This window comes from Vicia villosa, unplaced genomic scaffold (genome assembly GCF_029867415.1).
Source record: "Vicia villosa cultivar HV-30 ecotype Madison, WI unplaced genomic scaffold, Vvil1.0 ctg.000352F_1_1_1, whole genome shotgun sequence".
NCBI classification, from domain to species: domain Eukaryota; kingdom Viridiplantae; phylum Streptophyta; class Magnoliopsida; order Fabales; family Fabaceae; genus Vicia; species Vicia villosa.
Genome location: NW_026705158.1, coordinates 675,778 through 697,443, shown reverse-complemented (window position 1 = coordinate 697,443; position 21,666 = coordinate 675,778). Strand labels below are relative to the sequence as shown.

At 35.7% G+C, this 21,666-nt stretch overlaps 1 protein-coding gene across 1 annotated transcript; it reads left to right on the top strand.

Moving 5' to 3' along the window:
• The first annotated feature begins 5,207 nt into the window (after positions 1-5,207).
• On the top strand, positions 5,208-6,138 carry LOC131627231 (uncharacterized). The gene is made up of 3 exons (XM_058898075.1): positions 5,208-5,878; positions 5,961-6,017; positions 6,135-6,138. The coding sequence occupies exons 1-3, from the start codon at positions 5,208-5,210 to the stop codon at positions 6,136-6,138; spliced, it is 732 nt and encodes a 243-aa protein (XP_058754058.1).
• Positions 6,139-21,666: the final 15,528 nt, after the last annotated feature.

Below are 21,666 nucleotides of genomic sequence, written 5' to 3'. Positions count from 1 at the left end.
TGATTCGATTATCACTAATAATGGATTATTGTATTTTATCATTTTTTATGCATTTTGTTTTGTATTGTTACCCCTCATAACCGGTTAACACGATTACAAATAATAACAAATTGGAATTTAGAAAACAGGAAAGTTAATCATCACAACTAATAAAATAGTTGCAACCATTTAACTAAATAAAAATCATTTGTATTTTAATTAAATAAACATTTTAATTAAAATTATTGTTGACCATAGCGATTAATCGATTTAATCGGCACGAACAACAAATTGGCATTTTAATATAAATATCACATATTAATTTTTATTTATAAAAATAATTATTAATATATAAATAATATATTAAAAGAATTAATTAAAACAAATATTTAATTAAAATTATTTTAGTTTGTTAGGATTTTGATTTAGTATGGTTGTTAATATGGTACATGGTATGAGGACCAAACTCTGGGCGTTAGATCTATATGGCTGCTAGTTCTATGGTCCAGATCTGAGGGTGCATGGTGGATCACCTTGGTGTCAGCGCATGGGATAGCTAATAGGATTTGTAGTTAAAAATAACGTGGGAGCGAGGGATCGAACCCTCGTCCCTTTGCTTACACAAATTCGCCCCAGCCAGTTCAACCAAACGCACGCTTTGTTTAACATACGCATTCCGATCATTAAATAAAAACAATATAACTGAGTGGAAGCCATGCGCGCGAAATTCAAAACTGGCGAACCAGATCACGCCAGCTCATCATCTTCCCCACCAGGCCTGTAAAAACCTGCACAATTAGCTACGGTTTTGCTAGAGAATTTTCGTAGCGAACACAAACTAGAAAAATAGCGAATAGCACTCCTTTGCACAAAAATGCTTCGCGACCTGTGAGATCCCTTCGTCCTCATCTTGCGAATCCATCCATGCTATTATTTAGCCCTAATTTTACCCCTATGAGAAAGCCCTAAATTCAAACCTAAGAGCTTCAATCGGCCTCCAATGGCCGATCACGCTAGAAGACACGAGAACCTTTTAAATATTCCAGAAACGTTCATGGCAGTCAGACAAAACCAAATACACACTCAAAACAACATGAATATGCGTACATGATGCTAATCGATCCAAACTTTAGAGTGACTTACCTTGGCCAATCGGAGGTAATTCTGGGGTTGCTGAAGTCGTGTGATGATCCCAATCGATTCAGAAAGCCCTAAGGGAGGTGTAGCAATGCTCAAATCTCTCTGAAATGCCTTAAATCCTTGAAACCCATTCTGAGTTTTCTTGAATATTTTCTGTTCTTGTGCTTGCGTCTCTGATCCAAAAACTCGTCCCCTAGTCCTTTGCCTTGCATAAACTACTTATAGGGAATCAATTAGGTCACCAAAAACCAACCAAAACCCTTTTGAATCCAATCTTGCATCTTTTGGAAATTTGATTTAAAACTTGAATGAAATCTTTCCATATTTGTCCAATCTTCTATTAATCCTTTCCCAATCAATATACCACGAAAATATATTGTATTTTTATCATAATTGTGATTGGAATTAGCCTATGTAGATATTTTAACATAATATTTGATTTTTTTACTTAATTAAATCATAAAAATGAAAATAAAAAATAAAAAATCATATTAAATCACATATAATGCTAAATTTCGTGGTAAATGACTTTGGTCTAGGCAAATGTCTTGTGGACCAAAATTGCATCAAAAAACCATTGGCCCATTTGCAAAGTTTTCTCAATTTGAACATTCTTTTTCCACATTTTGCCTTCAAAATTACCCCACTTTGATCGATCATATATCACTCAATTTTTAAGCTATGAGGGATTTCTAAGACTTTTTGGAAACCTCAAGAGGTCCTCTACAAGCCACTTTGGAATATATTTTTCATTTGGAGCTTTTATCTGGACCAAATCCTCTCTGCGAAAAAACTGCTTTTGAAGGAGGCTTGAAAATGACCTGTAATCTTTTGCACTGTATCTCTCAAATGAATCATTTCTAGCCCTGGCTTGTGAGAGACAAAGTTTTAGGGAATCCAATTTCCTTCAAAATAGGCTTTGAGTGGGGAATTTTTGATGTTCCATGTGAAAGTTATGCCCAGTCAAAGTTGGGTTGACTTTCTCCTAAGAAACCATAATTTGAACCTTTTTGTATTCGTTCATCTCTGAGTTTCTATTAATGGAATCATGATCAATCTTTAATCAAATGATGGTTATGCACCTCTATACTTGATGTTTGATCAATGATCATAGTTTGAATCATGCTTTGATTGCAGTTGACCTTCAAGTTTGAATCGGTTGACTGTGGATCTTGGGGGTTGTTTGAGCAAAGCTTTGGCATTGAATCTTGAACCTTGAATCATTGTGAATGGAACACGGAGGGCAAATTTTGGGGTATGACAGTTATCTAATAAATTGGTCCCACATGTGAGCGCACGCGCACACATATACACACATATATCATTCTTGTACTAGTTTTAGTATATCACCCATAATAAATCATAGCCATTAGAATTATTTATCATTCTTGTACTCGTTTCAGTATATCTTTTCTTATTAAAAAACAAGAATGCTAATTCGTTCAGACGTTGTACTGATAATTCTCATTTAAAAATAGGAAACTAATTGTGGCAAGGTATTTCAACAAAGGTTATGGCTCTATATTCTCTTCACCACTCAACTCCTCCTTTAACACACCTCGTGACATTGACCGCCACAAATCTCACACATTATCAACAGATGGTGTAAACATGGTAGAAAGGGTAAGTGTCTTTGGTCAATGCAATGGAACAACAAAGGGTGGTTCACTGAAAGCGAGAGTTGTGTCTCACAAAGTTTGTAAGCCTCTAGTTATTAATGGCAAATGCTTTGATGAAGACATAGTTGCGTCTTTTGATATGGCTATCCATGATGGTGTTGATGTTTTGTTTGTGTCATTGATTGGAGCTGCTTTTAACTTTTCATATGATAGTATTGCTATCAGTTCCTACCATGCTTCTATGAAGGGTATTAATGTTTTCTCTACTCGCAATACTGGACCTTATGATGCTACTTCTAGCACTATGGAAAGATATTTCCCTAGTTATGTTGTTCTTGGTAACCATTTAACCTTAAAGGTTTGTCTCTTTTTCTAGACAATGCGTTACTTTTATGTCCATTTTTTGAGTATATCTTTTAGTTCAAACAATAATTCTATTTTTAGTATATCTTTTCTTATTAAAAAACAATAATTCTAATTAGTTCAAACATTGTATTGATAATTTTCATTTAAAAACTGGAAACTAATCGTGGCAAGGTATTTCAACAAAGGTTATGGTTCTAGGTTCTCTACACCACCAACTCATCCTTTAATACACCTTGTGATATTGACTGCAACGGATCTCACACATTATCCATAGTTGGTGGCAACATGGTACAAAGGGTAAGTGTCTTTGGTCAAGGCAATGGAACCTCAAAGGGTGGTTCACCGAAAGCGAGAGTTGTATCATACAAAGTTTGTTTGCCTTCAGTTATTGACGAAGAGTGCTTTGATGCGTACATACTTGTGTATTTTGATATGGCTATTCATGATGGTGTTGATGTTTTGTCTGTGTCATTGATTGGGGCTGCTTCTAACTTTTCTTCCATGCTTCTATGAAGGGTTTTATTATTGTTTGCCCTGCTAGAAGTACTGGACCTTAAGATGCTACTATAGGAAATCAAGCTCCATGGTATATTATAGTTGTTGCTAGCACTATGAACAGACAAATCCCTAGTTATGTTTTTCCTGGTAACCATTTAACCTTAAATGTTTGTCTTTTTTTCTAGACAATGCATACTTATGTGTTCAATTATTTTTACATTAGTATTGAATTACACATATTCAGCAACTACGCAGTTAGTATTTCGATGGAGTGAATTAAGACTAGTCCAAAGATCAGCAAATGTTCTACTTTTTTATTGAAATTATTACGTGGACGCAATTTCACACATTCAACAATTGTTCTACTATTATCCTGAAATTATTACAAGAGTTTACAGACTCAAAATAATCTTATTTGCTTCAAATGAAGGAGGAAAGCTTATTTTCCCCAAGGTTAGCACGCAAATTCTACCCAATTATTAAAGCAACAGATGCTAAATTAGCAAGTGCGGCAAATAAAGATGCGTAAGTATGAAATAACTGAATATGATCGAATGAAAATAATATTTTCATTTACCTTGTTGTTTTCTTAGTGGTTATCTAATAAATTAGCCCCACTTCGTTTGATTCTTTAGGTGTTTGGCATGAATAAAAAAGTTTTAATGATGAAGGGTTTGGACCAATTCCATCTAAGTGGAGAGGAATATATGAAAAGAGATCTGATCTTTATTTCCACTGCAACAGCTACCTTCTAGTTTCTCCTTTTATTTATGGTTTTTTTCGATTTTATTGTCATAACAGAAACAAGATTTCCACTCCAATGCAATCGTGCTTAAGCCTAACATCCCATGTTTTCTTACCTTAATCGCTAAAATTGATCACCCCTGATACAAATTATAAAGTAAAGTATTTCGTCAGCAAAATGCATGTGAGTTTCTAGGATCTTTGTTGGAAACGTATTCTTGTTATATAAAATAACATATTTAATAACTTTTAGTTTTGCTTTCAAATTATGTTTCCTTTGTTGTATTATAGCTCCTCTGATACAACAAAAGAGTCAATTCTTTACTCCTATACAAGATACATCAATGGTTTTGCTGCAACATTGGAAGAAAAAGTAACAGTTGAGATAGTAGATAAGGCTTTAGAACCTTATAGTACAGTGTTGGTTGTTGATAGAGTATTGGGGACTACTTCACATGGACAAATAACCAAATAAATGGTAGGATATATTCAAGGATTGATAGAGTTTTGGGCAATTTGGTGTGGCAATAGCGGAACATGGATACTTTGCTCAAAATTATGAATTATGGAGTCTCTGATCATGCTTTCTTGTGTTTGCAAGATCAAGATTATAAAGGTCCATATAGAACTCCCTTCAAATTCCAAAATGCTTTAGTTAACAAAACTGGGTTCATTTAAGCTGTGAAATTGAATTAGTCCATGCCTATTGATGGGTCTGTTATGTTCCTCCTCTGGAAGAAGTTATAAAGACTTCAACCAACAATAAAGAACTTTGGTAAAGAACTTAGAGGCATTACTCAACAAATTGAAAAAGCTAGAGAAGACCTATCTAATGCACAAGATAATCTCTTGCAAGATAGAATGAACATACAGCTGATTAATAGAGTTAAAGAATGCACCACTAAAGTCATCACCACTAGTAATATTGAAGAACAACTCTTGAGGCAAAAGGCTAAAGTGAACTGGTTGAGACTTGGGAATGGAAATAATGCCTATCTCCATGCAACCTTGAAGACAATAAGAAGGCAAAACCATATTGTTATGAACGAAACCGATGATGGAAGAAACATACAAAATCAAAAGGAGATTGAGCAAGAAATTGTTAAGTATTATGAAAATCTTGTGGGCACTGCTCAGAGGGAACTCTTGATTATTGATATTGTTGCCTTGAGAAAAGGTCCTCAACTGACTGTTGAGCAAAGGAACTTTCTGATAGCTCCAATAATTGAGACAAAAATATGGAAAAGCCTGAAGGGGATTAAAGATTTATCTGCTCCCGGTATTGATGGCTACAATGCAAAAAAATTTAAGTCGACATGGGAGATTATTAAGCTGGACTTCATTAGTGTTGTGAAAGATTTTTTCCAAAAGATTAAACTCTATAAAGCTATTAACTGCACTACAGTCACTCTTATCCCAAATGCTTCCGCAACTAGCAAGATAAAAGAAGTTCAGACCCATCTCATATTGCATAGTGATCTACAAAGTTATATAAAAAATAATGGCAAATATACTTGGGAAAGTACTTACAGGTATAATCCACAAGAGTCAATCTGCTTTTGTTCCTGGTCAAATCATTCATGACCATATCCTTTTGACTTATGAATTTATTAGAGGATATAGTACAAAAAAGAAGCTCTTATATGTATGGTGCAAATGGATCTATAAAAGGTATATGATACAATGGAATGGGAGGCGTTGGAGGCAATCTTAAAAGAGTTAAGTTTCCCCCAAAAATTCATAAAATGGATCATGATCACTATTAAAACAATTTCTTATTGATTTCAGGTGAATGGTGAGCTATCTCAAATGGTGAAAGAAAACATAAGTCTTTAACTATGGAGTACATGCATAGAGTTTTGCAAAAGCTGAAAGATCAACCTAACTTTAACTTTCATGCAAAATGTGAAAACATGGACCTAATCAATTTAAGTTTTGCAGATGATTTTCACTATTCACTAGAGGGATTTGTAACGCCCGTTTATTTTAATTAATTATTTAATTAATTGATTGTGAATTATTTGATGAATTTGTGATGTATTTGCAAATTATTGGTATTTATACTATTTTAGTATATAGTTGAATAATAATAATCATAATAATAATAATGGAATAATGAGTAAATAGATAGTTGGGTCTATTTTGTGTTAGCATTAGAATTAGTGGGGGTGTGTGGGTTAAGCCCAATAGTAAAATAGAAGTCAGTGAAGGGTTTAATAAAAGTAACAGGAAAGGAGAGAATTGGAAAAATAGAGAAGATAGAAAATTATGTAGAGAACGTGAAAGAGGAGAATAGGCACAAAGAGGATAGGGCAAGGATTCCATTGAAAGAGTAGAGCTCCTTCAATCTAAAGGTAATGGTGGGGTTCTAACTCTATAAGATTGGGTATGATGATTTGTATGTAAGAATGAGGGTTTTGGGTTTGTTTGATAAATTAGGTTTTGAAGAGGAATTCCCATGAAATTGATAAATTGATGTATGTTTGATGATGATTCTTGTTGCTATATGTTGTATGTGTATTGTATGACTTATATTGCATTAATTTTGGCTTTGTTGTTGTGTCTTGTGAAAATTGGTGTTTTGACCGTAAATTTGGTGTCGAAAGTGATGTCGTGGAATTACGATTTTAGGATACCAATATATGTTATATGATTAGGGGAGCATGAATATATAATCCTTTTGTAAAACCGAACTGTCTAAGATGGAATTTTGGTGGAATTAGCGGTTGTGGCAGTAGCAAACCTGTTGCAGAATATTTCTGCATAATCGACAATACGCTTAGTGAGCTCTATCATAAAAAGTTTTATTTTGAAAAACAGATATAGTTATTGGACACTAGTGATTTATCAAGAATTTTAGTGAATTTTTCAGAATTTACTAGAGTCGTTTGAATGGCTTTTGAACCGATTTTTGATGAAAACCGTTTACTTGAATTTCTATGCTTTGGCATTGGAATAGATAATTTCTTGATAAAGACTTTCTAATCTTGTTTGATAACTGTTGTATGTGATTGTTTGATGTGATTTTGCAATGACAAAGAAGCGATGGACTATGTTAGCGTTTGCCGAAGGCTTATGCCTTAAGGTTGCATAATTGTGATGTTGCATGTTGAGTCGCATACGTTGCATTCGTGATGGAAGCTTATGCTCTATAAGATGGCCTGAATTGGAAAATTAAGAGGAATGCTTATGCCTTGTTGTTGCCTCTATTTATTGGCAATTGAGATGAGGACTTATGTCTTGTTGGTACCACATGCATTCGCATAGTTGTTGGTCTCATTGCATTTTACATGGTGATGAACGATGATGAGATATTTGATGATGAATCTTTATATAACTAATGATGTGATGATGATCTATTGTTGTTGTTGTTGTTGAATACTTGTTTACTACTTGTTGATTAATGATATTGATGCTTTGTGAAGTGGTGAATTGTGTATGACTTTATTCTCATATACTGGTTATCATACGCTTCTTTATATTGTTATGATATCCCACTGTAATACGGTGAACTGACTTTTATAATCGAAATGTCGTGGTTAAGCAAGAGTCGCCACCGACTTTTATTTTATCCAAACAAGTCAGAAAGGCTAAAAGAACAGGAAAAACCTTTTAAATAAAATAGGGTTCGGGGGGTAATTATGCAAAGGGAAGGTGTAAGGCACCCTTTGCATCCATGGTTTTCCATGGGCTCTTAATTGCTTTGCTCGTTTTGAAACCAAAAGTTTAGAAATGTATAGAAGATGAAGAAACAAGGACTTTAGCTCGTAAATGAGCGTAGCCTTGAAAGTGTTTTAGAAAAAAGTGTAAGGAAATATTTTTAGAGCAAGGCAAAGCAATTAGGGGCAATTACCTGGTTAGATGAAAAATGTTCTTTTAGCCTTTCCGGGTGAAAGGGTCTATCCATGCCATAGAGGGCAGGAAGCCTTTCATTTGGAGATTGAAGGGTCATCGCATTGTCGTTCGCCACAAGACTGACCCATGCCATACAGAGGCAGGTAGTCTAAGGGAAGGACCAGAATAGCCTTTATTCGTAGGCAACCAGAAGATACCTCAGCCTTTTTCGTAGGCAACTTCCGAGGGTCGAGGTCATGTTAGTGTATCGAAGGCAGCATCATTAGGGTCGCATGACCTTTTTGTCGAGGCAACATGGCTGAGGTATCCTCATATTCGAGGGACATGGCTATTCTGCAAAAATACACAAGGCAACAGGCAACAAGGCAACAGAGAGGTTACCCCAAAAGGGTGCGTGGGTGCAACAATCACGTGATTAATTCGATTAAATTATCTTGTATATTTAGTTATCTAATTCAATTAACAAGACTTGCATTCCCTAGGATTACTAACCACGCAGTTTAATATAAAGCAGTAATAACAGCAATATGGGGAAGGGGAAAATGAAACCAGCGGATCCCTTAATAGGGTTTGGCATAAGTAATAATAAAAGACAAAAATATCAGGGTTAGGGTTTAGGGTTACCAATACTCGTAGCTTTGGCAGTCGACAAACCCTGAAAATTGGAAAAGAAAGAAATAAACAAAAGGGGGTGAGTGCATTATCGGTTCAGAGGCAAACACAGTTAACCCTAAAAAACAAAAAGATAAAGAATTTAAATAAATAAATAAGAAGCAACTTAGCTTTGCATTTGATCTGATAGGGTTGGCGGTCGGAGGAAACCTCGGAGATAAACCTGAAAAGGGCAAAGGCAGAAACAAAAGAGTGAACGTATGCACAGTTCAAGAAAGGTTAAGGGCAAACCCTAAAATCAAAGGAAACAAAATAGACTTTTAATTAAAGAGGATACTTAGCTTTGTGAAGGGCGTGGCGCGTAGTTGGAGAGTATTAGAAAGGTAACCCTGAAAAGACATGGAAAAGGAATAGATCAGTGTATAGCTTGATCTTCGTAAACCCTAATTAGGGTACGAATTAAATAAGAAAATAATTTAATTAATTATTGGTCTGACGACCTAATTAATTGAATCGAGTCGAGGAAATAAAATTAAGAATGAAATATATTTTTTAGGATTTTTTATGAATTAAAACAAAATAAAGATGTATTTTTGAAATAATATAAATAATTAAATATAATTATGTGAAAACAAATATATAAATATAATAGTTTAAATAAAAATATAATAATAAATATTAATTAAACAAATAAAAGGAAAATAAGTACATATATGAATTTAATAATTTAAATAATTAAATAATAAAATAAATGAATGTAAAAAAAGTTTTTATAAAAACAACTATAGTTGTTTTATTATAATAAAGAAAAGAAAAAGAAAATAAATGATATATATATATATATAAATATATATATATATATATATATATATATATATATATATATATATATATATATATATATATATATATATATAGACAATAATAAAATAAAAGGCTGTGTAATTAAAATTAAAAAAAATTCTGGAAAACTTAACTTTTGTTCCAGTGTGGCTCACGCGCGTGGACTATGGTGCACCTGCACGCCAGGAAGTGTTGGATTGATCTGATGAGGGAATGGACGGCAGAGATGACGAGGGCGCATGGTACGTATGAGACTTGAAAGCACCGGATCTCCTTGATATCAAAAACCCACGCGCGCGCTTTCTGGCGAATGGGAGACTGCCAACGCATCGTCCCCTTCCTCGAGAAATTGCAGAAAATGTTTTTACAGCGCTTTTTGCCTGAAGCGCTATAAAAGACCCTGCACCTCAAACTGAAAAATAGCGAATAGTGCTAAACAAATACAGAAATTTGGCGCACCCTTACCGTTCGATTCGTCTGGTCCTTGCGAACATAACCATGGCATTAATTGAACCTAATTTTACTTGCATAGAAAAGCCCTAAATTGGAGCTTTATGCCCTAACATGGCATCATGCTCATAACAACGCAATAACGTGCCAAATTATCCAGAAACAATAAACAAACCATTCTAAACATGAATATGCAATTAGATTTGAGAATGAGTGCATGAATACATTGAATCGAATCAATTTAGGAATCGGCCAAGAACAACTTACAGTGCTTGATTTTGATGTTTTGTGACTTGAAAACGATTGGGAATCGTTTAGTGATGCTCGAGGAACAATTCTTGATCACTTGCAACACCTGAATTGGCTTAAATCTCAGAATTGAAGTTGAGTTTTTTTGAAGGATTTTTGAACTCGGGATTAGGGTTCTTGCAGCCAATTTTCTGAACCCTTGCACTATGGACTGGTCATATACTTATAGAGGAATGCTTAGGGTAACAAATTTGGATCCAATCTTCTTTGAATCTTGGATTGCTTGTTTGAGAAAATTTGATTTGTAAGATTTCCAAATTTGGCCAAATTCAATCTTTTTCCTATTAATTTGCTTTTGCACAAAATTTATGTTGAATATTGAGTATTTTGATGATCAATGGTGATTGAAACTTGAGGGAAAATCAAATCTTCCATTATTTCCATATTTTATAATTAAATCATGATTTAAAAATGAATACAAATCATAAAATAATTGGTAAAAAATATATAAAAATAGGAGGTCTTTGTTTTTATCACGTGGATGGGCCTATAATGAAGATTGAACAAAAAGGATGCAAGCCCATTTAGAAATTTTTGAATTTTTCAACCTCTTTTCTTCACATTTTTTCTCAAAAATAGTCCAACTTTGACAAGGCCTATCTCTCTCAATTTTTGAGGTATGGAAGTGTTCTAGGACCTTTTGGAAACCTTAGAGAGTCCTCTAACCAGTGTCTTTGGTCTCATATCAAAATTATTTTCCATGCTCATTTTATGTCCTTTTGAAAAAAGTGTCTTTTTGTTGACTTTTGAAAAGGACCTATAATGTTTTGATCCATATCTCTCAAATGAGACATTTTTAGACTTGGCATGTGAGACACAATTTTGTAGAGAATCAAATTTCCTTCAAAATGAGCTTTGGATGGAAAGTTTTTGATGTTCCATGTAGGAGTTATGGCTGGTCAAAGTTCAGTTGACTTTCTCCTATGAAAACCCTAATTTAGAAACTTTTTGAATTATTGATTTTTGACCTTTCCTTGATGAACCATGATCAATACTTGATCAAATGGTGAATGATACTTCAATATGAGTATCTTGACAAAAAATCAGGAGTTTTGACTTTACTTTGACCACAGTTGACTTTTAGGTTAATCTAGTCGACTGTTGACTTTTTGAACAATTGAGTGATCAATCTTTTAAGCTGAGACTTGATACTTGTCATAGAGGTAATGTGAAGTATATTGAGCCATATGAGATGCCTTGGAGCCATTGATTCACTGATTTTCCTTTTAATAAGTCAAACCCTAATTTATGAGCCTTGCATCGGAGAATGTGTCTAGGAGTTTTAGATATTGATTTGAACTTGTATAAGAGAAATAATGTGGGCAAATTTTGGGGTATGACAGCTGCCCCTGTTCAATTTTCTTAAACCTGAAGATGTAGAGTGGTATGTATGCCAGTCGGTATCTGAAGGTTGAAGAGGATTGAACACTAGAATACCCAGGAATTTGCCCTAGCTGATGATGAAGGGACTTTTGTCGGGGATGGGCTTGAAGATGCCATCCAGATGGGAGTATGAATGGAATTGATTGTAGTGACTCTATTGTCATGACTCCATTATTTGTATTGTCGTGACTCGATTGTCGCGACTTCATCGTCGTGACTCCATTGTCCTGATTGTTTCTGAACTGAATACCGGGATTAGATATATGACTCAATTGTCGCGTCTCCATTGTCGTGACTTCGTTGCCGTGACTTCATTGTCGTGACTTCATTGTCGTGATTCCATTATGGTGACTCAGTTGTCGTGATTCCATTATTGTGACTCAGTTGTCGTGATTCCATTATCGTGACTTAGTTGTCGTGATTCCTTTATCGTGACTCAGTTGTCGTGATTCCTTTATCGTGACTCAGTTGTCGTGATTCCTTTATCATGACTCTGTTATCGTGACTCAGTTGTCGTGATTCCTTTATCGTGACTCAGTTGTCGTGATTCCATTATCGTGACTCAGTTGTCTTTTCTGAATTGAGTGTCATGATTAAGTATGGTTCTTTCTTTTGTCAGCACCATTCGTGGTGGACGAATTAGGTCTTGGAGAGACGATCGTGTCAGTACCGTTCGTAGTAACTGAATTAGATCATAGATATTGTTTATCTGCTTGTTCTTGTGTCCTGAAAAAGTAGAGTTAGTCTTTATGCGATGTTATGATGCATGTATTTTGAGTTTCTCAAAATAAATGAGAAATTTGCATATGAGGTAATGTATGCAATGTATGAACATGTTTATGATATATGATGTCAGAATATGATTTGTCTTTGATTGAGAAAATAAATCTCTGTGTCATTGTGATTTTGATATTGGATCTTGTTTTTTGAAGATGCTCAGCTGGGAGATTTTTTGATTTTGCTTGGGGATGACCAGTAATATGATGTACCCTGAAAGATATTAGTAAACCAAGTTGGAGAAAAGCCAAGTGTTGGAGAACTGGTAGTGTTGAAGGCGTAAACTCTGTTGGGGAGCCATGTCTTTGTCGGGACGAGTATGTTTGAAGGTGTCCTCTTGAGGATTGCTCTGTGGGGATATGATCTTGTGAGGTCGACTCTGTGAAGAAGCATGGATGCCTTGAACATTGCCCCCAGTATTATAGTAACCAACATTTGATTTAGGACACGCCACTGAGTATTGACCAAGATGTCCAACTGGACTTGCATAGATTTGCCCCAGTTAGTAGGGACTTTGGAAAGATTCGCCTTGCGAGGGCTTTATGAGATGTACACTATGGGCGTCATGCCCCTCGTAATTATGAACTTAGGATGATGCCCCTGATTGTTTTGGCATCCTGAGAGATTCTCGGAATCTTGACTTGATTGCCCCATATTGTTTGGGCAAAACGTGCCATGCCCCTTGTATACGTAGGAGACATTGCTTATTGGAGTAATTTGTGTTGGTCGGGATAACTTTGAGTCATTAGCCATACCCTGTGCAAATTCTTTCTGACGCTAACATTTGAAATTATGTAGCAGAATATGCTTAATAATGAATTCATGAGATGCAATGCATACGTTTGTCTTGATTTTTTGAAAAACATTAAAACATGAGATGTAAAAGCGTGACGTTTATAAGACGTGTTTTTTTTATAAAAACAGGATATCAACTCAGCATTTGTGGTAAACCTTCAGGAGTCAGGATACCTTTTGGTGACAGTATGCCTTCGAACTAACCATGCTTCAATTAGGACTTTCAAGGGTTGTAACGTGGCTTGGTTCACGGTTTAAGAAACAAAGGATAATGGCTCAAAATTTGATTGTACCCACCCCTCTTCGTGATGATCCTCAGTCCTAAACTCAGTTAATTCAACTTATGCATTCAGGTTCCAAGAGACTTTTGGATTCGCACCTTTTGGTAATTATGGTGGTTCACAAGCAAAGAGAACTTTTGAGATGGCAGTCACTTCTTCCTTTTGGTAGTCACAACATTGTGTTGTTCAGGAATTTATTGACTTCTCTTTTTTCATCTTTTTGATATCCCTAACTTTTGCCTGAACTGTCTATTTTGAGCTTACAGTCAGCGAGATGCCTTGATTTTTGCCTAAGTCATCTTTTTGATTTTTGACTTAGCAGGTTTTTCTTTGTATATATGTTTTTTCATTTTTTTTCTTCTTTTTTTTTTTTGAAGATATTGACTGCCTTGCTTAATGATTGATGAACCATCATTGGCTTTTGACTGACATCTCCAACACTTCTTTGATGTGTGCGGATGAACGCTTGTGATTGAACCCTTTGTTGAAAAATGTACTGAATTATTCTCTTAAAATAGAATGCACAACCAAATTAATTGAGAACTACCCTGCCCCAGGTTATGATCAAGGGTTTTAATTAGTACAAAAAAGAAACTTCTACTTCTTAGGCTCAAAGGGGTTGACGAGGGATTAACATCCTTATATCTCCACTGTTTAGGAATTGAAACAATGCCTGTACATCGTCAACATAGTCCGTTCAAAAGCATGCTGGATGAGGTTGCGGTATCATTTTCGTCATCCTCCCTCAAAAGGCATACAGCTTAGCAAGAGTTGAATAAACACGAAACATATGCAAAGTGAATACACAATTTAAGATGAGTGATAGTGAAAAAATTTATTCAAGACAAACATATGCAATGCACTGATGATGATTATTAAAACAGATAATGTCTATCATAATTCGAATGTTTAAACAAACAGAATAGAAATTTGCAAATGAAACTAAAACTAATGATCTAAAAGTTCATCCTTCTAGCCATCCACAGCATTAGCAGTTACATTAGGAGTCTCAGGAGGATCAAACTCAACTTCCCCAGCATCGATCATGTCTTGGATTTTTTTCCTCAATGTCCAGCAGCTATTCGTATCATGACCAGGACTATCAGAGTGATATGCACACCTCACTTTGGGATTATAGCTACGAGCAGAAGTACTAGGATTCTTAGGGGGGTCCTTTAGAGTGATCAACTCTAACTTCAACAAGTGTTGTAGTGCTTGAGCCAATGACATATTGATCTTTGTGAACTGACGCCTAGGCGTGTCTTGCGTGTTTTGACGACTTCTCTGAGGTGTCGGTGTGGAGATCAAAACTGCCCCAACAGATTGGCTATGGTTGTTATTTGAATCTGACTTCCCACTGAGAGGCTTCTTTGTATTACCTGAGGATGCAGCAGCTTGAATCTTACCACTTAGGATGCCATTCTCAACGCGTTCCCCGGTCAGTATAAGCTCAGTGAATCCAGATGATGAACTTCCCAGCAAATGACTATAGAAAGGGCCAGTCAGTGTATTCATGAACATATCTACCATTTCTCTGTCAGCCAAGGAAGGTTTGACTCTTCCAGCTAGATAATTGAATTATTCTGTTCTCACCCCGAGTATTGTCAATTTGACATTAAGAATGTTAACCAAGAACCATGAAGGATGATGTCATATCTGATGTCACAACATCATCTCAAGATCTTCAGTTTCTTTGTAGTATATTTTCCAAGAGGAGAAAGTATAAATGTGAAGAGGTAATCAGTCAGAATGACCTAGTGTGAGTAGCAAATTCTAACTGAAAAGCTGGTAAGTACTTTGACGGGAGACTTAGTACTTCTTGGGTTTAGAACCTGAATGCTAGACTAAGAAGAAGTTCTTCTAGCTATGATTTCTCAATTATCTTCACACATTAAGGAAGAATGGCAAGAGTATCTGATGTAGCATATTGATTCTGTTAAATATCTTGATGAGAGCTGGATATTTACAATGTCTGTATGAAATGACTCTGACGTGTATGCTGAAGATTGATTTATGGTTATACAATCATAGTTTTTTTCTACTTCAAGTTGCAGAGTATGGCAATCTGAATCTTGTGTAGCAAGTAAACTGAGGTCTCTAAACGTGGAAACTGTGGCAAATTCCAAATGAAGGGAACTTCAAGGATGAACATAAAAAATGTCCTAAATTTGTATATCTCAGGGGGGTAAAAGAGTATGAAGATCAGCAAAGACAATGTTATTCTGCTTCTATCCTAATGTAAACTCCTTCAAAGACTAACCTTGAAGTCAGAAGAACAAAGTCACACAAGATATCAGAACATAACTCAAATCATGTTTATTCTCAAAGACCAGCAAAGAATATTCTTTGCATTATCATCCGAAGACAGGGATTGAAGGTGTGTATCACTTTTTCTGACCTAGTGCATGATCCAACCTATGCACAAGTCCACCTAGTGCAGTTCCTTTTCAAATAACATCTCTTGATTGAGACTTTAGTTAAAATCCAGGTATGTTATTTAAATTGCTCAGGTTTATAGAGTCTTTTCGTTTTGTTTGAGTCTTGTTTGAGTCCCTCATGTTCTTCTTTCGAATATGAGAAATATCTAGAGTCTAGGTTATGGTTGTCTAATTGTGACAATCATAGGGTTTAAGGGTGGTGTTCAGACATTGTTAAGTCTGAGGTCATTCTTTACAGTTGTTTGGTAAAGAATAAGAGTCTTGTTTCGTGTCGTGAACACAAATTGTTTCTTGTGTTCCAAGTCCTCTATAGATAAGTGTTATCTCTATGGATAGTCAGAGTTTGTTTGAGTTCAGACGAACTAATGTCTTGAGTAATGTCAACATCACAAAGTGCGTTTATCCTGGAAGAAGGACTAGGAATATGCATTAGAAGTTTGAAAAAGCGACATTATTGTCTAAAGTGGCAGTTCAGGCATAATGTGGATTAGAATGGGCGGGTTCTGATCTGGATGTAAGTAATTTGTTCTGGCAATACATAATTACTCTCATGATGAAGACTTCACTTAGTGAAAACGACTATGAATACAAAAGTTCTATGATCTGATCCACACAACTAAGGATAAAGGAGAATCCTTACGGTTCAAGGAGCATGTTAATCAATGTGTGAGATTTAGTAACACCATATCAAGAAGGATTTCAAATTTTCTTAATTAGACCATGATCTGATCCAAACATGGTAAGGTTATGCTCAACAAAGTTCAAGAAGTGGCAATTCTGTATGTTGAGTTTGTGGCAACCTCTCTGTGCGTGCTTCTAGGGTCAAGAGGTCATTAGTTGATCATTTCTGGAGGAGATAAGTTAGTAGACAAGGGTCTGTTGAAGAAAGAGATGAACCTTGTGGTAAATACTGGTAGTACAAATGTCAGACACAATGTTATGACATCTTACTTCTGGTGTAAGTATTTAATGTAAAGGAGAAACTTTGCTATAGTGAGTGTGTTCAGCAGGATAGTTGAACAGAGGGTGCGGCTCTTGAAGATATGAAGATGCGTCTTATATTTTCCATTCATCATTTCAAGCTTATTCCTTGAAGAAGCTCATATTGTCTCAGATAGGGGGAGTGACTTCTTTTGTCAAGATAACTTTCTTGGTTAAAAATACTTTAACATCATGAAGAAAATGTGACATTTTTGTCGGTTATTTGTCAATGGTTAAATCTAACCATGTGCAACTGGAATCCACAATTCTTTCTCTATACTAATGAGGTAGTTGTATGCCTAACAGTCTCAAGGTGTTCAGAACAACAGAAGTCTATGACTATGACTAGTGAGTAAGTGGGGAGTCTGTTACTTGGTCCGTAGGATGCTTTGTCTTAATCTTTTAAAGAATCTTGAGCTATGTGCTTAAAAGGAAGAAAAGTGACAATGTCTGACAGGATGTCATGACATGTTTAAAGACATTGAATCTTCTAAGTCAAACAAGGAAATATGTCTTGAAGTTTATCTACACATCAGTGGTCGGTGTAAAGTACAATCAATGACTATGCATGCACTGGTATTTCAAGATAACTCCTATCAGAAAAACAGTTAAAAACTGCTTTGGAAAGAGTAATTGCTTTTGGAACTGTTTCCTAATTAACCGTTTGACCATTGAACAAGACCAAAGACCATCGTTATTTCCTATAATCTCCAATGGCTATATAATGGCATCTCCATGGATTACAGAAATCAAATTCTCTCAAGATGTCGTTCGTGTGTGTTCCTATGAGTCGTGTCTGGGTTTGGTATTGTGATGGGTTGTTGTACCAAAACCTCTTCAGAAAAAGAAAAACACGGGCTGGGGATGTTGATGGTCTCTACCGTGGGTTTTTCTGCAATAACAACAATGATGTTCCACCATATACAACCTTCAGTATAGGAACTATTGTCGTTGTGATTTGTGATCTGAGTTATGAAAACAATTGTGATTTGTGTTCTGAGTTACTAGGACTGGTGGACAGTTTTCACTCAAGTCCTCTCTCAGGGTCTAAGCTAGGATTTGGTTTCTGGTTCAAGACTAAGGAAGGGGTCTCTTATGCCATCATTGGTCCTCCAAGACAAAGGCCTTCTCCCATCGTCTTCCTCGTGTACATCAGTGTTGCATGAAGATGTTCCACTGCATATTATGACATCAGATTATTCTTTGTCATATTATGTCTAAAAAGGGGGAGAGAATATCATCTTCTGATTTTGCTAATGTAAAAAGAAACAAAGGATTTTGTAGCATACTGAAGATGTTATGATGTGGTTCAAGTCCCGAAGAACAGATGGTAAAGCCAAATTCTGAGAATGTAAAATTCTGTTCTTCCTTATTGTCTTGAAAGTTGAAATATTTGTGTTTTGCTGCATTTTTAATGAATGTTTAGTTTAAGCCAAAATATGCCAAAGGGGGAGATTGTTAGTGCTTTTATTGGCAGATTGACATCTATGTTTGGCTAAAACATAATAGCAGTAAAACATAATACAAGTGTAATCTTGCAAATATAAAAAGAGCAAAACAGGTACATGCAAGATGTTATATGGAATGTCATAACATCAACTCATGACATCGCGCCTGCAAAACTGGAAGGAAGATTCAGTTTGTTACTCAACAGACACAGGATATTCGTAGAATATTTTTTAATCCTATGTGGCGCAAATTTAAAGGTTAAAAGAATATTGAAGAATCAGATCAGAATATTGAAGATTCAGGAAGAATCAGATCAGAAGATTGAAGATTCAGCAGTTTCTAATTTAGGAGATAAATTAGGAAACTCATGATTAAAAAGACCTTGATTATAGCAGAAGATTTCTGCATATTTGTAACAGCAAGGAGTGCTTCAATTTGTAAGCCCAAGTCCAATTGGGGATAATAGGTTATAAATAGAAATCTTTGTAACCTAGTTTTGATATAGAAAACCTTGTTTAGAAAAGATGTAGTCATTAGGGTTTCTACAGGTAGACCACCCAGGTTGTGGGATGGCTGCCATGTCCTTCTCGAAACCTGTAGGTAAGAGAAGTGATTATTCTCACTCGAAACCTGTAGGTAAGAGTTGAGTATTGTATTCTTGATTGAAGCTGTGAAGCAATATCAAGTTATTGTTCATTGTTAATTGTGTAAATAGCTGTTGTAGGGTTGTAACAGTTAGGTATCACTAGGGAGTGAGCAGAGGTTCTCTTGTCTTGGATGGATATCTGAGATAAAGGTTGCATTGGGTAGTGACTAGGAAAACCAGAGGTCGTTTATCTGTAAACCTGAGGTTGTATACAAAAAATAATACTACTGATAGTGAAATCTTCTTCCTGGCTTGGTAGCCCCCAGAGTAGGTAGTTAGACCGAACTGGGTTAACAATTAACTGTGTTATTTTATCTTCTGCATTGTGTTGTTTGTTCATTCATGAATGTTATAACATCGTGTATAACATCAGGTTCAGAAGTGTTAGTTGTTCCTTTACAGAACCATGTAAACTTTACAATCTTGTTATGTTGACTAAACATATGTGATCCCAGGTCTCATTGACTCCTTCTTAGGGGTAATTAAAAGTTGGGGGATCTTTCTGTTCTGCCTCTGCTACATTAATAACAGATCAGTGTCTTGACATCGTGAATGACATCTGAGTCGGTCATAGAGGTCGTTTATCTGTAAACCTGAGGTTGTATACAAAAAATAATACTACTGATAGTGAAATCTTCTTCCTGGCTTGGTAGCCCCCAGAGTAGGTAGTTAGACCGAACTGGGTTAACAATTAACTGTGTTATTTTATCTTCTGCATTGTGTTGTTTGTTCATTCATGAATGTTATAACATCGTGTATAACATCAGGTTCAGAAGTGTTAGTTGTTCCTTTACAGAACCATGTAAACTTTACAATCTTGTTATGTTGACTAAACATATGTGATCCCAGGTCTCATTGACTCCTTCTTAGGGGTAATTAAAAGTTGGGGGATCTTTCTGTTCTGCCTCTGCTACATTAATAACAGATCAGTGTCTTGACATCGTGAATGACATCTGAGTCGGTCATACCAGAATTTCAATCCGACTTAAATGTGTTATGTATCTGTTGTTAGTTGCAAGAAAGTGTTTGTATTATGAAGAAATTTGGCATCCTGGTTTGTGTTGAATGTAATTTTATTACTCTAATCTTAATAATATTCGACAGGGTAAATTTGGGTGTTACATTAGTGGTAACAGAGCAGGTCGGTGCATCCGACCACATTGTCGAGTCAGTAGTGTCGTTTGACAATCCAATATTGTCATTTTAGTTTCTAACTGTTGTTTGTTGTATAGTGTGAAGCAGAAGATTGTTGGAAGGAATGATGTTTTGATTGTTGCTGCCTTAGAAGCGATGACTCGGGCTATGTAGAATCAGCCTAACGCTAGTGCGCATGATGAATCTCGTAGTTTGGCAACTTTTCAAAGGGATAATCTTCCTACCTTCAGGGGCAAGTATCATCCTAATGGAGTGTTAGCTTGTCTCAAGGAGATAGAAAGGATTTTCTGAGTGATGGTCTGCACCCCAGCGCAGAAGGTGTGTTATGGTACTCATATGCTGGCAGTCGAAGTTGATGACTGGTGGCTAGAGACTCGTCAGAGGTTGGAGGCTATAGGTGAAGTTATCACTTGGGCTGTATTCAGTAAGGATTTTCTGAGGAAATACTACCCCGAGGATGTCTGTGGAAAGAAGGAGATTGAATTCCTCTAGTTGAAGTAGGGAAATTTGTCGGTTACGAGATATGCTGCGAAGTCGTGGAACTGGAAAAGTTCTATCCTCACTATAACGAGGCAACTGGTGAGTTCTCGAAGTGCATTAAATTTGAGAACGGGTTGCTTCCTGAGATTAAGAAGGCGATATGATACCAAAAGATTCGTAACTTTCTAGATTCGATAGATAGTTGCAGAATCTATGAAGAGGATAATAATGCTCATTATAAGATTATAAGTTAGAAGAGAGGTAAGCACCAACAGAACTGCGGGAAACCTTATGATGCTCCAGCTGGTAAGGGTGAATAGAAAGTTGTTGAGGGTCACAAGACTAGTGGGGGAAATGCTCCTGCTGGTGTTGTATGTTTCAAATATGGGAAACCTGGTCATAAGAGTAATGCATGTACTACAGAGGTGATGAGGTGTTTTCGTTGTGGTAAAGTCGGGTACATAGTGGCTGACTATAAGCATAAAGAGAAGAGTGCATCGGTAGATTGATGATGCCTTAGAATGTGAGGCCTTGTTATTTTCTTGTTATTTTGGAATGCTGGATCCATTTTGGAATCGCTGTGACTGTAATGTTTTTTGGTTAATAAAGTATTATTATTTCCACACAAAAATGTTAAATAATTTAATATCAATTTTGATACTTTTTATGATTTTTTTTTAATAAAAATTTAACACTGCTGCGTGCTCAGAACCTATGACCTTTAATTAAATTGAAAAAAACTCTTGTCATCTGATCCATATAATTTTGGATTAATGATTATGATTGTTTTAAAAGTATATTTTAAACGATTTTGTCTTGTATTTATACAACTGCACTTTTCTAAAGTATGATACTAATAATCATAT

What these genes read in the sequence shown, in the direction of transcription:
- LOC131627231 (XM_058898075.1), top strand. Translation starts at nt 5,208, where the DNA reads ATGAACATACAGCTGATTAATAGAGTTAAAGAATGCACCACTAAAGTC. An exon ending in ACTTGGGAAAGTACTTACAG is followed by an intron (nt 5,879 to 5,960) that starts GTATAATCCACA and finishes TGAATTTATTAG; the next exon opens with AGGATATAGTACAAAAAAGA.